This window comes from Marmota marmota, unplaced genomic scaffold (genome assembly GCF_001458135.2).
Source record: "Marmota marmota marmota unplaced genomic scaffold, marMar, whole genome shotgun sequence".
In the NCBI taxonomy this organism is placed as follows: Eukaryota; Metazoa; Chordata; class Mammalia; order Rodentia; family Sciuridae; genus Marmota; species Marmota marmota.
In genome coordinates, this window is record NW_026000000.1 from 12,515,359 (window position 1) to 12,531,686 (window position 16,328).

The following is a 16,328-nucleotide window of genomic DNA, read 5'->3' on the forward strand; positions in this document are numbered from 1 at the left end:
GTTTAGGTTTTGAGACAGGGTCTCACTAAATTGCTTAGGGCCTTGCTAAGTTGTTGAGGCTGACTTTGAACTTGTGATCCTCCTGCCTTAGCCTCCTGAGCTGTTGGGATTAAAATTAAATTTGTCAAAGAATATAACCAGTTCTTAATAATATATAGAAACAATATCATGAAGTAAACATTTTTATAAAACATTTAATTAGTTTCACAATAGTTTCAAAGCTGTTTAATTTGTATTTTTGGATTTTAACATAAAAATGCTGCATTTACAATTTTTGTTAGTAATTAAAATCATTTACTTTTCATTCCTTCATTCAGAAAACATATAGTGAACATCTATTAGAAGCCAAGATTCACAATGCATAATTTTAGTTATAACAATCATAATTTATTTTTAGGGTAAAATAACATATTGTTTTAAACATAAACAATAGTCATATGCCAACTAACATTGCTCTAGTCCACAAAAGACCACTTATATAATGATGGTCTTTGAAGATTATATTGTCTAGATATCTTAAGTTCATGTAAGCATATGCTATGATCTTTGCATTACAATGAAATTGCCAAATAACACATTTCTCAGGTCACATCCTTGTCATTAGGTGACACACTAATTATCAAAGGGATATAAGTAATATTGATGATTAATATGAAAATTTTACCAAAGATAGATTTACCTGATTCAAATTAATTTTTACAGTCTTTAACTCCACCTCTAGTGTCCTGAGAGAGATTTCAAGTTGTTGTTTCACTTCAACTTCTTTATTATATTGCTCTTCTTTCTTTCTTAAGTGTTGTTTAATTTTTTCATAAGCATTATCAGCATTTCTTCTCTTTTCCTTTTCTTCTTTTAAGGCAAATCTACAGTTTAGTATACTTTATTTTAAAATGTATTTTGTTAAAAAATTAAAAGTTCATTTTGTGATCTTATTCTACACACAGTGATTTATTATCCAAATAAAATTACTATATTTTTGAACATTTTTCATTTCTAATTCTCATGTTTTTGATTTTTCACTTCAGTCGCCTCCAAAGGACATATACACTTGAAAACTAATAATAAAAGAACATTCTCTTAATTGATAAATTTCTTTTAGTACTAATTTTGCTGTAAAGTTATATACTCAAATTATCTTTTTAACAACATAGTAATTCCTCCTCAATTAAAAAATAATAATTTAAAGTTAATTAAGTTTGAAAAAAATTATTTATAAACAAGTTTATAAATTCACCAGAAATAAATTTTTATCTTCATGAAACTTTACCAGTGTCCCTAAAAATGATTTACAGTGTAAGACAGTACCTTCAGATGTATTCACACAACATAAATTTGCACATCACTATAAACCAAGACTAGGCTAAGGAGCCCAATGTCTGTTATTACCTTTTTATATTTCTTTGTTGTATTACTTTCAACTTACCTTAATTATTATTATTTTTATAAGCAAATTAAAATTCTCCTTTGGAACAAGATAGGATCTAGTACATAATCTAATATAGAGAGCAATGTTCTTGGTCACACATGTATGGAGTTTCTGAAGGGCAGTGGAGATTATTGCTAGGCACAGTAGGACCTTTATGCCGACAAGTGAACTAAAGAAATCCATACTACTTCACAAAGAAGTCCCCCCATAAGAGTATTTAACCTGGACATAGAAGTATTAAATTGAAGTCCACAGAGCGCTTTACAAGAGTTCTGACCTGGAGGGGGTAAACCTTGGTGCACTTCCCTTCTATTGCCTCAATATTATTGGAGTGAAGATTTGATGACTCTTGTTAGAAGGTTCATTTCATTTCCCATTACTCTCCCAACCTTAAGCAAATTTATAGAGGAACTTAAGTTTGGTGTTTCCATAATACTAAGAGTATTTGAAGCAACCTATGACACTACTCTTGCGGAGAAAGAAGGTATCCATATTCTTGATTGGCCTTTTGATGATGGTGCACGACTGGTCCAAATTGTCGATGACTGGTTTAATCTTGTAAAACTTAAGTTTCATGAAGAACCTATTTACTGTGTTGCAGGCCTTGGGAGAGCTCCAGTGCTTGTTGTGCTAGCATTAATTGAAGGTGGAATAAAATATAAAGATGCAGTACAATTCATAAGACAAAAGCAGCATGGAGCTTTTAACAGCAAGCAACATTTGTCCTAAAATGTGTCTGAGCGCCAAAGACTCCAATAGTCAGACACCTGTTGTATTCAATAAAACTTAGGCTATTGCCTTAAAAGTGAAACTTAGGATGGGGCCTAATTTGTTGTCCATATTAGCCAATATGTTGGTGTGGTGAATAAATCTGATGAAGCTTCCATAAGAACTGTTTTATTAGAAAGCAGTTTTACCAGGCCACAAGCTTAACAGGATTTCAGCCTCTATGTTTGAGTTATGATCAACCTATTTGGACACTTAGCAAAAGATTCTTGCTGTTCACAATTTAAAATGTGCTTATCATTGTGCCAGTTGATTTTTCCTGAAATCATGCGGTATTGAGTTAATGTCTTTAAATCTACTTCTATGCCAAATCTTATATAAGAAGTTTAGAAAGATAAGGTGCCAAAATGCCCAGCACAATACTTGTGTATTTTCAGAATCATAAAAAACAAAATTCCGGGGTGGTGTGGCTCAAGCAGTAATGCGCTTGCCTGGCATGTGCGGGGCACTGGGTTTGATCCTCAGCACCACATAAAAATAAAATAAAGATGTTGTGTCCACCGAAAACTAAAACTAAAAAAAAAAAAACAAACAAACAACAACAACAACAACAAAAAACCAACAAAATTCCAGGAACTAAGCACACCCTAGACTTTATGTGATTTATTCCTTCAGTCATTTCAAACACTGTAAGGTTATTTGCCTGTTCACTTTATGTTTATATCTCCCAAATTCATATTGGTATACATAAGGTTTGCTTTTAATCACTGCATTTTTTTGTTTGTTTGTTTAATTTTTATCAAGTCTTATGGCAATTATTTAATATCTTTTTGTATGTCTTAAATTTTGCTTTTATGGAAAACCTCCATTTTGAAAACCTAAGTTGTTCCAGAAACACATGTCTTTAATATCTCCAGACCAAACAAAAAAAAAAAGCCTTACAGTTAATTTAATGTTTACACTTGGAGGTGCAACTTAACAGGAAGGGTCTGAAAAAAAAATGGGAGAGGAGGCTATTAAATATTTTTAGTAAAATGTTGCCTTTGTCTTGTGCAGAATCTGTAGAATATATGCTTTTTAGTAAATATTTTTAAAAAGGTAGAGATACTCTGTTATTGTAGCTAAAACAATTCTTAATCATAAAATTTCTGAAATTCTTGTAAGGAAGGAAGGAAGGAAAGAAGTTTTTCATAATTATCAGAAATTCTGTACCAATTTTTTTGTTTGAAGTGTATTTTTTCTTCCTAACCTTTTGCAAAAATCAATCAATCAATCAATCAATCAATAAATAAAAGTACATTTCTGATAATGAATTGGGCAGACACTTAATATTTTATATGCCTTTTGAACTGTGTCACTTAATATTTGGATACTTGATAATTTTGTTTTATTAAGTAATTAATAACTTTGTGATATATATTAATGTTAGTTCAACCATATATTTATATTGTCTGGAATGTGTGGTTACAGTTCTGTGGAGAAATAATTTGTCAGTGTTCACCAGCTTGTAAAAACTTGGTGCAAGAGTTTACACATCTAAATAAATAATAAAATGCATGTGTCATAAAAAATAAATAAATAAAACTGAAGCTGAGGTTCTAGCTCAGTAGCAGAATGCTTGCTTATCATATGCAAGGCCTGAATTCAACCCCAGAACCACCATCACAATTAAAAAAAAATTTGCATTTTTAAAGATTTTTTTCTGTATCAAGAATAATGGCCATTTCATACTCTGTTGAAGGAATTAATGATATAAAGTTTCTTTAGAATTATTAAGAAATATTGATCAAAGACCTTTTCAAAAGTTTTTATATTTTAACCAAATAATTCTCTATTGAACAACAACTATAGAAAATGATTTATATAAAGTGTTCCTTGCAGCATTCATTTCAATGTGGAGGAAAAAAAAAAAAAAAAAAGAAAGAAAGCTTGTCCTGGGCTTTTCTTTGTTGGAAGGCTTTTAATTGCTACTTCAATCTAATTGCTCGACATTGGTGTAGAATTTCTATATCTTCAATGTTCAACTTGGGTAGGTCATATGTGTCTAGATATATGCCAATATTTTTGAGATTTTCCAGGTTATTGGAATTTGTGATGATACCTACCTCCTTTATCATCTCTAATTTGTTAATTCATCCCTTTCTTTCTTTTGGCTAGTTTGGGTAAGGGCTTATCAATAGTTTTTATCTTTCCTAAGAACCAATTCTGTTGCACTGATCCTTTGCATTTTTAAAATTCTGAATTTAATTAATTTTGGCTCTAATATTAATTATTTTCTGTCTTCTACTGATTTTGGAATTAGTTTACTTTTCTTTTTCTAGGGCTTTAAAGCCTTAAGGCTGAGTTCTACAAAGAAGAATGCCAATCCTCCTCAAATTATTCCACAAATAAAAAGAAAGCGAACACTTCCAAATTCATTATATGAAACAAACTGCATTCAAAAACACACTCCACCTATTCCACTATTCCATCAAATAGGTTTTATCCCAGGGATGCAAGGTTGGGTCCACATACACAAATAAATAAGTGTTAAGGACAAGAATCACACAATCATCTCAACAGATGCAGAAAAAGTATTTGACAAAATTTAGCACCCATTCATATTAAAAATATTGGAGAAATTAGGGATAGGAGGAACTTACCTCAACATTATAAAGACTACAATGAACTGAAGGCCAACATCATACTAAATGGAGATAAACTGAAAGCATTTCCTCAAAAATCAGGAACAAGGAATACCCACTTTCACCATTCCTATTAAACAGAGTCCTTGAAACTCTAGCCAGAGAAATCAGGCAAGAGAAGGAAATTAAAGGGATACAAATAGGAAAAACAAGAAGTGAAATTATCTCTGTTTGCAGAGGACATGATCCTATATCTAAAAGATCCAAAATATTCCACTAGAAAATTTCTAGAACTGATAAACAAGTTAATAAAGTAGCAGGATACAAGATTAACTTACACAATTCAATCACTTTCCTATACTTCAATAATGAATCAACTGAGAAAAAAATTAGGAAACCTATTCCAGTTACAATAGCTTCAAAAAAAGAAAACAAAAAGAAAAAAAAAAAGGGAATAAATCTAACAAATTAAGCAAAAAATTTCTACAATGAAAAACTATACAAATAGATGAGAAATAAACCTTTGACTACCCATCCAATAACCTACTTTCCTCCCTGGGATCTATAAGTCCTTTCAGATTGCATAAATTAGTTGAGTATATTATTTGTTAATTTCAATAGAATTGTTTTTGTTTTTGTTATCCTTTTATATCAACTAGTTTCAATGCGACAAGCCCCAAATCAGAACTTTACTTAGAAAATGTGTCTACAGGAATAATCTAAATGTCATTTAAAAAAATAAAGAAAAGTATGTAACATTGATGACAGAAACTGAAAAAGTGCTTAGAAGATGAAAAGACTGCCCACGTTCTTGGATAGGCAGAATTAATATTGTCAAAATGGCCATGTTAGCAAATGCTTAAGACAGATTCAATGCAATCCCCATCAATGTACCAATGACATTTGTCATAGAACTAGAAAAATTACTTCTAAAATTCATTTGGAAGAGTAAGAGACCCAGAATAGCCAAAGCAATCTTAAGCAAGAAGAACAATACTGGTGGCATTATGATATCAGATTCAAGTTATGGTACAGAGTCTTAGTAACAAATACAGCATGGCATCTACATAGACATGAAATAAAATGGAATAGAATGGAAGACACAGAGATAAATCCACATAGATATAGTCATCTGATACTCAGACAAAGGTGTAAAAAACAGACTTTGGAGAAAAGAGTCTTTTTAACAAATGGTGCTAGGAAAAATAAATATCCACATGTAGAATGAAAGCAGATCCCTATTTCTCATCTTATACAAAAGTCAACTCAATGTAGATCAAGGACCTAGATATTAGATCAGAAACTTTGAACCTGCTAGAATAAAACATAGGCTCAACACTCCAACATAATGACATAGGCATCAACTTCCTTATTAAAAACTCGTAAAGCACAAGAAATAAAACCAAGACTCAATAAGTGGGTTGACCTCAAATTAAAAAGATTCTCCACAAATATCAGGCTAAGCGAAATAAGCCAATTCTAAAAACCCAAAGGCCAAATGTTTTCTCTGATATGCAGATGCTAATCCATAATGGGGTGGGAGCTAGGGAAGAATGGAGGAACTCTGGACTGGGCAGAAAGAAGTGAGGGGTGGGGAGGGGGTTTGGGGGTGGGAAGCATGATGGAATGAGACAGACATTATTACCCTATGTACATGTATGATTGCATGAATGGTGTGACTCTGTATCATGTACAGCCAGAGAAATGAGAAATTATGCTCCATTTGTGTCCAATGAGTTGAAATGAATTCTGCTGTCATGTATAACTAATTAGAAGAAAACAAACAAACAAAACAAAAGCTTCCCCACAGCAATAGAAACAAAAGTTGTGAAGATAAGAGTTTACAGAATGGGATAAAATCTTTGCTAACTGCTTCTCCATCAGGGGATATCCAGACTAAATAAAGAACTCAAACTCCACTCCTGCAAACCAAATACTTCAATTAGTAAATGGGCAAAAGTACTAAACAGACACTTCTCAAAAGAAGAAATAAAATGGCCAACAAATACATGAAAAAAATGTTCAATGTCACTAGAAATCAGGGAAATGCAAATCAAAACTACATTGAGATTTCATCTTACCCCAGTCAGAATGGCAATTATCAGAAACAGAAATAATAAATATTGGTGAGGATGTGGGGAAAATAGTACACTAATATATTATTGGAGGGATTGCAAATTACTCCAGAAAGCAATACAGAGATTTCTCAAGACTAGGGATGAAATCACCATGTGACCCAGCTATCCTAATCTTTGCTATTTATCTTAAAGAATTAAAATTAGCATATTATACTGATATAGGCATATCAAGTTATGGCAGCACAATTCACAACAGCCAAGTTATAGAACTAGCCCAGTAGTGCAACATTAGATGAATGAATAAAGAAAAAGTGGTGTATAGTCATAATGCATTTTTACTAGCCAAAAAGAAGAATGAAATTATGACATTTGATGGTATGTGGATGGAACTTGAGAATATCATGCTAAAGCTTTAATAATCCAGATTCAGAAAGTCAAGGGTTGAATGTTTTCTCTCATATGCAGAAGCTTGACCAACAAGGGTGAAGGTGGAGGGAGGGAATTCCATGAAAAAAGAAGTGAGATCATTGGAGGAAAGGAAAGGTAGATCTGATGAGGAGTGAAGGGGGATGTAAAAGGAGAGGAATGGTGTAATGAAACTGACCAAACCATGCTATGTACCCCCAATATTATGTATAACTTTAATGCACTAATAAAAACACACAAAAAACAGAGATGCTAGAGAGTTTGTTCATTCCTTCTGCCATGTGAAGGTACAGGAAGAGGGTAGCCATCTATGAATTAGGAAGCAGATCTGCATCAGACACCAAATCTGCTAGTATCTTGACTTTGGACTTCCCATCTTTCATAACTTTGGCAAATAAATTTGTCTTATTTAATAGGTACATAGTCTATATCTTGTTATAGTAATCTAAACAGGCTATAACATCAAATATAAAATGAATAAAAGAGGAAATAGAAGATATAGAAAAATCAATGAAAATCAAACACCTTGAGGAAATGAATAAAAGTGAGAAGCCTGTACGTAACTTCCATGCTAAAAGTTGATCTCATAGAAATAAAGAATAGAACAGTGGTTACCAGAGTCTGTGTAGGGTTTGGAAGAGGGGAGATAGAGAATCATTAATGTGTATAGGCCACAGTTGGATAGGAGGAATCACTTTGTTCAGAAGTTCAAAGATTCATGATTAAGATGTTAATTCTCCTGAATCTAATTCCCAGAAGGCCAGTAGGCTCTTTATTTATTTATTTTTTATTTGACAAGTTAATTCTAAAATTCATATGAGTACTAAGATGTAGGTCAGTGGTAGAGTACTTCCCTAGCATGTACAAGGCCCTGGGTTTGAGCCCCAGGAAGGAAAAAAAAAATCACATGGAAATGCAAAGAATCTAGAATAGCCAAAATAACTAAAAAAGAACAAAATATGAAGGATAGGAGTGTTGATTTCAAGTAGTATAAATCTATAGCAATGAAAACTGTGATACTGGTATAAAGAAAGCCAAATAGATTAATGGAATAAAATGGAAAGTTCGTAAGTAAATAAATATGAATATCCAAATAGCCAAATTACTTTTGATAAAGGCACAATGATGGTACAGTGGAGAAAGGATAGGTTTTTGAATACATGGTGTTGGAAGAAGTGGATATCTCCACAAAACGAACTTGGATCCATACCTCATACCCTATAGAAAATGAACTTGAAGTGGATCATTTGTATGAATATAAGACCTAAAACTAGAAACTAGAAAGTGGTAAGACCTCAAAAAAACCCCACAAAAAACAAAAAACAATATAATGTTTAGGATTGTTATAAAACAAACCAAAAAACTCCCAAACCAAACCCAAATTTTATTTGCCAAATAGTGAGGTTTCTATATGGCAGCCTTCTATATTGCCATTAAAACTCTGATAGAGAAGAAGATGCATATAATTGTTAAGATGTATTCATGGTTGATAAGTCATTTATTATTTTCAAGAATTTAATATTCCACAAGACTAAAGAAGTTCTCTTCTTTGCATATCCTGGAAGGTAAGTCAACAATTACAATTTTTTTTATTTAAAATAAGTCAGTCCTACATCTTTTATTTTCAATTGCAAATTTTAAATCTTCACTCCTGAACAATTCTGAAAATAAAATATAGTCAGCTCAGAACCACTAGCAGATAAAAATCTCAAATTAAATAAGCCCAAGTTATTCATTTTTTACTTTGAAATATTTGACAAGTATCTTTGTATTTATATTTTACTTTTTGCTTTTAGAACTATTTTATATTTTGTAAGCATACTGATGAAAACATTGAGAGATCAGAAACATGCTATACTGGACAATGATTTAGAAATCATTCTGTGATTTAAAATATCCTTCTTAGATTTAGACAAATGTAAGATAAATTCCACCTGGAGTTCCCTTGAACAACTAAAACCAAAAGAATTTAGAGATTTTTTTTCTCATGGCTTTTCTTCGTAATTGTATATTCACTGAATAGACAGGGACAAAAATACCTTAGTCCTAACTTCATGCAACTATATTGCTGGATATTCAAAGAATATTTTAAACTTTTTATATTAAAATATTAAACAATTGTTACAAAAATTCAAATAATGCAAATACATATCTATAGCATATAAGTAGTTCAAATAAATAATTCTTTAAAACAGAATTTCATACCTCAAATTGTGAATTTCTCCTTCCCATTCCACCTTTTCATGTTCTAACTGTGATTTCACTTCTTTTGTGCTTGACAGCTCCTTTTGTAGTTCACAAACCTTATTTTCCATTTTTTTAATTTTTCCTATAAGTAGTTCACAATGACTTTTTTTAAGTTCTATTAATCTTTTATATGAATGAACTGCATCCCAAAGTTTTAATAGGCTAACAGAATCTGTATCAGGGAGAAAACAAGATAGAAGTAAAACATATGAGTACATTTTGTCTAAAATTTTGTCTAAAATGTACTATGCATTTTCACATTCACATATTAATATATGAACAAAAGTATACTGAGTGCCTACAATGTGGAGCACATTATATTAAACTCTGCAGATAAAACAGACAAAACTTCTACTCTTGTTTAGGTTAAAGTCTTGCAGTAAAGAAGACAAATAGTGACCATTATAAATCCAGAAAGATGCTATAAGAAAATAGAACTCTGTGATCACACAAGGGAATTTGGTCTACACTGGGCCGAGGATGATTTTCTTGTGGAAGAGATGGCTACACTTGAGAAATGAGGGTGAACAGGAAGCAGATAGGAAGAGGGTGAAGAAGAACATTAGCTCTATTTCTAGACAAGATGAATTAAAGGTTTTGCTTCATGTTCCCACCTGAAACAACCAAACACAAAACAGACAAACTATATCAAATAACAATTTCAAGCCAGTGGATTTCCTTCAGGTAAAGAAGACAATAATCTCTGATAGGAAATAAGTAAACCTTCTGAATATTCCTGTTTCCTGCTGTGCAAAAGCTTCCAGATCATTATACTAGAGGAACTAAAGTGAGTCTAACAGATTCCCTGAGTTGAGGTGATGAAGTCTGGTAAGTCTCTAAGGAAGAGAGAGACATCACAGCATAGAATATTGGAAAGGAAGGAGCAGTACAGAGGAAGAACCCTGGAGATCTGTAGGGGGTCATCCTTGAGTATTTGAGTAATGAACACCACATGTGTGCCAGGAAACTACCTGGGACCAAATGACAGAACATCTGGAAAGATTAGAGGAAACTATGCCAGGAAGAGTGTCATTCCCATCAGGCAGGTTATAAAAACTGGTAATTCTCTGGGCAATGGGTAATCAGAAAGATCTTGCCTGAGCAGTGAGGAATTAACTCTAAGTACTGTTCTGATATACCTAACAAATCATAAAAATAAAAAGACCAGGAAGGATCAAGTGATACGTAAGTAACCTAACTGAATCCCAAACTAAAATTCAAAAAGAGCCAGCATGAAAGATTTAATAAAACAAAAGAAAACCAAACAATCAAATTGCACTTTAGGGAGATGCAAGCTGAGAAAAATCAAACATTATGACAGACAAATCTAAACGGTGTGAGTTCACTTATGTGTGGATTTTTTTTTTAAGATTTGTAATAATACAAAAAAATTGCAGATGAACACATAGCCTAGAAATACTGAAAAAAAATAAGGAAAAGACATGACAGAATGCATAAAATCTAGGGAATAGTCTATTTTATCATTTGTTACCATAAAATAAAAACCTATTATAGAAAGTTAAAATTTATGAAAACTTAAGCATACAAATACAGACTGTATATGATACCATTTGATATCAAGAGAAATGTAAACAGAATTAAAGATGTATTACATAACTGCACTATTGATATAATTTCATAGGCACTTCTTGTTGCTATTGTGAATTCCAGTGTAATAAGTATCCACTTAAAAGGCCATTCAATCTTAATCATATTCACAAAAGCAGTTAATTTTTCCAGTGAATTGCCTGTACTAGTAAAAAGTGACCTCTTGCATTTCTTGTTTATTTTTCACCATTCATAATACTTTTAACATAGAAAATATACATGGACTGTTTATGCTATCAGTAAAACTTCCAGTCAACAGCAATCTGTTAGTAGTTAAGGTTTTGTAGAGTCAAAATATGCACATAGATTTTTCACTATATCCAGTAATTATGTTACATTATAATGCTCTAAAATCTTCGATTAAAAGGTAGATAGTCAAACTGGATTAAAAACTAAGATCAAACTATATGTACCTATAAGAAACATACTTAAAGACACAAATTTGTTAAAAAGATGGAAAAAATATATACACTAATACTTGATAAAAGAAGGCTTAGCAGAAATGGCTATATTAATTCCAAAGTAGAGTTCATAGCAAAATCTACTCCCAGCAATAATGAAGGTCACTTCATAATGATAAAGGATTTAATTAATCAAGAAGACGCATAATTCTGAATGTTTATGCACCCAATGACATCTTTAAAGTATATGAGGCAAAAATTGATAGAACTGAAAAAGAAAAAAAGATAAAGTTCACAAGTATCTTCTGAGATGTCAAAATTCCTTACTCAATAAGTAAGAATAAGTGGGCAGAAAAATCAGCAAAAATGTAGTAGAGTGGCTGAGGCTGTGGCTCAGTGTTAGATCACTTGCCTAAGCATGTGTGAGGCACTCACTGGGTTTGATTCTCAGCAACGCATATAAATAAACAACAACTAAAAAAATAAAAATAAAAAAAGAATGCAGTAGACTTGAACGCATAATTCTTCTTACAATAAATCTTATAAAATGATTAAATCAAAATGACTTAAGCCATCCAAAGTGTGTTCCCTGATTACAAAGCAATCACAGTAGAAATCAATAATGAAAATATCTCTGAAAATTAATATTTAAAAAGTAAGTTAACACAATTTAAATAATACTGTTTAAATAGGTAATGAAAACAGAAACTAGAAAGTATTTTGAAGTAAATGAAAATAAAAATACAAGATGGCAGAATTTGTGGAATGTAACTATTGCTGTACTTAAATGAAAATTTTTAGCACTGAATGTTTCTATTTGAAGCATCTCAAATCAATGGTCTTTGACTTCCACCTAAAACTAGAAAGGAGCAAATTAAACTCAAAGTAAGCAGAAGAAAGGATATAATAAACATGAAAACATATAATAAACATTTGCTATAGTCTGTTTTTATCTCCTCAAAATTCATATCCTGAAATATAATCCTAGACGTGATGGATTAGGAAATAGGGCCTGTTGAAGAGAGGGGACACAGAACTAAAAAAACTGATTAGTCCTCTTAAAAACAGAGACACACTGGAGACTATCATACAGAGTGAAATCAGTCAATCCCCCAAACCTAAAGGCCTAATGTTCTCTCTGATATGTAGATGCTGAATCACAATGGTGGGGGTTAGTGGATGTTCATTTGATTGGACAGGGGTGAATGGGGGATGGGAGGGAGGATGGGAATGTAAAAGACAGTAGAATGAATCTGAAATAACTTTCCTATGTTCATATAAATACATGACCAGTATAACTCCACATCATGTACAACCACATGAATGGGAAGTTAAACTTCATGTATATATGATGTGTCAAAATACATCCTACTGTCATGTATAACTAAAAAGAACAAATAAAAAAAATCCACAAAAAAACAGAGGTGCTAGAGAGTTTGTTCATTCCTTCTGCCATGTGAAGGTACAGGAAGAGGGTAGCCATGTATGAATTAGGAAGCAGATCCACATCAGACACCAAATCTGCTAGTATCTTGACTTTAGACTTCCCATCTTTCATAACTTTGGCAAATAAATTTATCTTATTTATTAGCTACATACTCTATATCTTGTTATAGCAATCTAAATGGGCTATAAAATCAAAGATAAAAAGAATAAAAGAGGAAATAGAAGATATAGAAAAATCAATGAAAATTTAAATACTTTGAGGAAATGAATAAAAGTGAGAAGCCTGTACGTAACTTCCATGCTAAAAGTTGATCTCATAGAAGTAGAGAATAGAACAATGGTTACCAGAGTCTGTGTAGGGTTTGGAAGAGGGGAGATAGAGAATCATTAATGTGTATAGGCCACAGTTGGATAGGAGGAATCACTTTGTTCAGAAGTTCAAAGATTCATGATTAAGATGTTAATTCTCCTGAATCTAATTCCCAGAAGGCCAGTAGGCTCTTTATTTACTTATTTATTTTTTATTTGACAAGTTAATTCTAAAATTCATATGAGTACTAAGATGTAGGTCAGTGGTAGAGCACTTCCCTAGCATGTACAAGGCCCTGGGTTTGAGCCCCAGGAAGGAAAAGAAAAATCACATGGAAATGCAAAGAATCTAGAATAGCCAAAATAACTAAAAAAGAACAAAATATGAAGGATAGGAGTGTTGATTTCAAGTAGTATAAATCTATAGCAATGAAAACTGTGATACTGGTATAAAGAAAGCCAAATAGATTAATGGAATAAAATGGAAAGTTCGTAAGTAAATAAATATGAATATCCAAATAGCCAAATTACTTTTGACAAAGGCACAATGATGGTACAGTGGAGAAAGGATAGGTTTTTGAATACATGGTGTTGGAAGAAGTGGATACCTCCACAAAACGAACTTGGATCCATACCTCATACCCTATAGAAAATGAACTTGAAGTGGATCATTTGTATAAACATAAGACCTAAAACTAGAAAAATTCTAGACAAAAGCATAAAAGAAAAGTTTTATGACCTTGTGCTAGACAAAGATGTCTTAGACATGACACAAAAATAAAAATCCATATATAAATTGATTTCATGAAAATATAAAACTTCTGCTCTTGAAAAGATATCATTAAGAGGACAAAAAGCCTAGAATTAAAGACAAAAATCACATGATTATCTCAATAGAAGCAGAAGAAGCATTTGACAAAATTCAGCATCCATTCTTCTTCAAAACACTAGAAAACCAGGGATAGTACGAACATACCTCAATATTGTAAAAGCTATATATGCTAAATCCAAGGCCAACATTATTCTAAATAGAGAAAAACTGAAAGCATTCCCTCTAAAAACTGGAATAAAGCAGGGATACCCTTTCACCACTTCTATTTAAGGTAGTCCTGGAAAATCTAGCCAGAGCAAATTAGACCAAAGAAAGAAATTAAAAGGATACAAGTAGCATAAGAAGAACTCAAACTAGCCCTATTTGTTGATGACATAATTTGATATTTAGAAGATGCAAAAACCTCTACCAGAAAACTTTTAGAACTCATAAATAAATCCATCAAAGAAGCAGGATGTAAACTTAACACCATAAATCTATGGTGTTCTTATATATCAGTGATGAATCAACTGAAAAAGAAATTATGAAAACTATTTCATTCACAATAGCCTCAAAAAATAAAATATTTGGAAATCAATCTAAAAAAAGAGTTTTTAAAGACCTTTACAATGAAAAACTACAGAACACTAAAGAAAGAAATTGAAGAAGACTTTAGAATATGGAAAGATCTCCCATGTTCTTGGATAGGCACAATTAATATTGTCAAAATGGCCAAACTATCAAATGTGCTATACAAATTTAATGCAATTCCTATTTAAATTCCAATGATGTTCTTAATAGAAATAGAAAAAGCAGTCATGAAATTCACTTGTAAAAATAGGAGGCCCAGAATAGCCAAAGCAATCTTTAGTGAGAAGAGTGAAGCAGGAGGCATCACAATACTGGATTGTAAATTATATTTCAGAGTTATAGTAACAAAAATGACATGGTATTGGCACCAAAATAGACATGAATACCAATGGAACGGAATAGAAAACACAGAGACAAACCCACTTAACTATAGTTATCTCATACTCCATGAACGTACATTGGAGAAAAGATAGCCTCTTTAACAAATGGTGCTCAGAAAACTGGAAATCCATATAGCAAAATGAAATTAGACCCCTATCTTTCACCCTGCATAAAAACTCAATTCAAAGTGGATCAATGATCTAGGTATTAAACCAGAGACCCTGAGCCTACTAGAAAAAAAAGTAGGTCCAAATCTCTATCATGCCAACTTAGAAACTGAATTCCCCAACAATACTCCTAAGCGCAAGAAGTAAGATCAAGAATCAATAAATGCGACAGGTGCAAACTAGTAAGCTTATTCACAGTAAAGGGAACAATCAATAATGTGATAGAGCCTACAGAATAGGAAAAAAAATCTTCCCTGCATGTGCCTCAGATAGAGCATTAATGTCCATCAGATAAAACTTTTTTTTAATAGATGGACACAATACCTTTATTTTATTAATTATATCTATGTGGTGCTGAGGATTGAATCTAGTGCCTCACACGTGCTAGGCAAGAGCTCTTCCACTGAGCCACAACCTCAGCCCAAGAACTCAAATAACTTAGCACCAAAAAAACCCAATCAATAACTGGGCAAATTGAGCAGACACTTCACAGAAGAATTATAATTGATCAACAAATATATGAAAAAAATGTTCAACATCTCTAGTAATTAGAGAAATGCAAGTTAAAACTACACTGAGCTTTCATCTCATCAAGTCAGAATGGCAGTTATCAAGAATACAAGTAGCAATAAATGTTGGTGAGGATGTGGGGAAAAGGTACACTCATATATTGCTGATGGGACTATAAACTGGTGCCACTATTGAAAGAAATATGGAGATTCCTTAGAAAACTTGGCATGGAACTACCATTTCACCCAGTTATCCCACTTCTCAGCATATACCCAAAGGATTTAAAATCAGCATACTATAGTGTTGTGACCACATTAATGTTTATAGCAGCTCAATTGGCAATAGCTAAGTTATGGAACCAATCTAGGTGCCCTTCAACAAGAAGAATGGATAAAGAAGATGTGATATATATACACAATGGAATACTACTCAGAATGACTTTATAACTATCGCTGGTAATTGGATGAAACTGGAGACTACCATGCTAAGTGAAATAAGCCAATCCCCAGAAAACCAAAGGCTGAATGTTCCCTCTGACACTCTGACATGTGCATGCTAACTCACCATAAGCGGGGGG

At 32.3% G+C, this 16,328-nt stretch overlaps 1 protein-coding gene across 14 annotated transcripts in view; it reads right to left on the reverse strand.

The window, feature by feature from the left end:
* Positions 1-16,328, reverse strand: part of LOC107153403 (ankyrin repeat domain-containing protein 26) — a 113,011-nt gene that overhangs the window by 47,400 nt on the left and 49,283 nt on the right. For all 14 annotated transcript variants that reach the window (XM_048807580.1, XM_048807578.1, XM_048807581.1 and 11 more), the window contains 2 exons: positions 9,486-9,699; positions 680-863 (listed from right to left, as the gene is read on the reverse strand). In XM_048807580.1, coding sequence (XP_048663537.1) covers positions 680-863; positions 9,486-9,699 — 398 coding nt within the window. The remainder of the gene's footprint in view (positions 1-679; positions 864-9,485; positions 9,700-16,328) is intronic.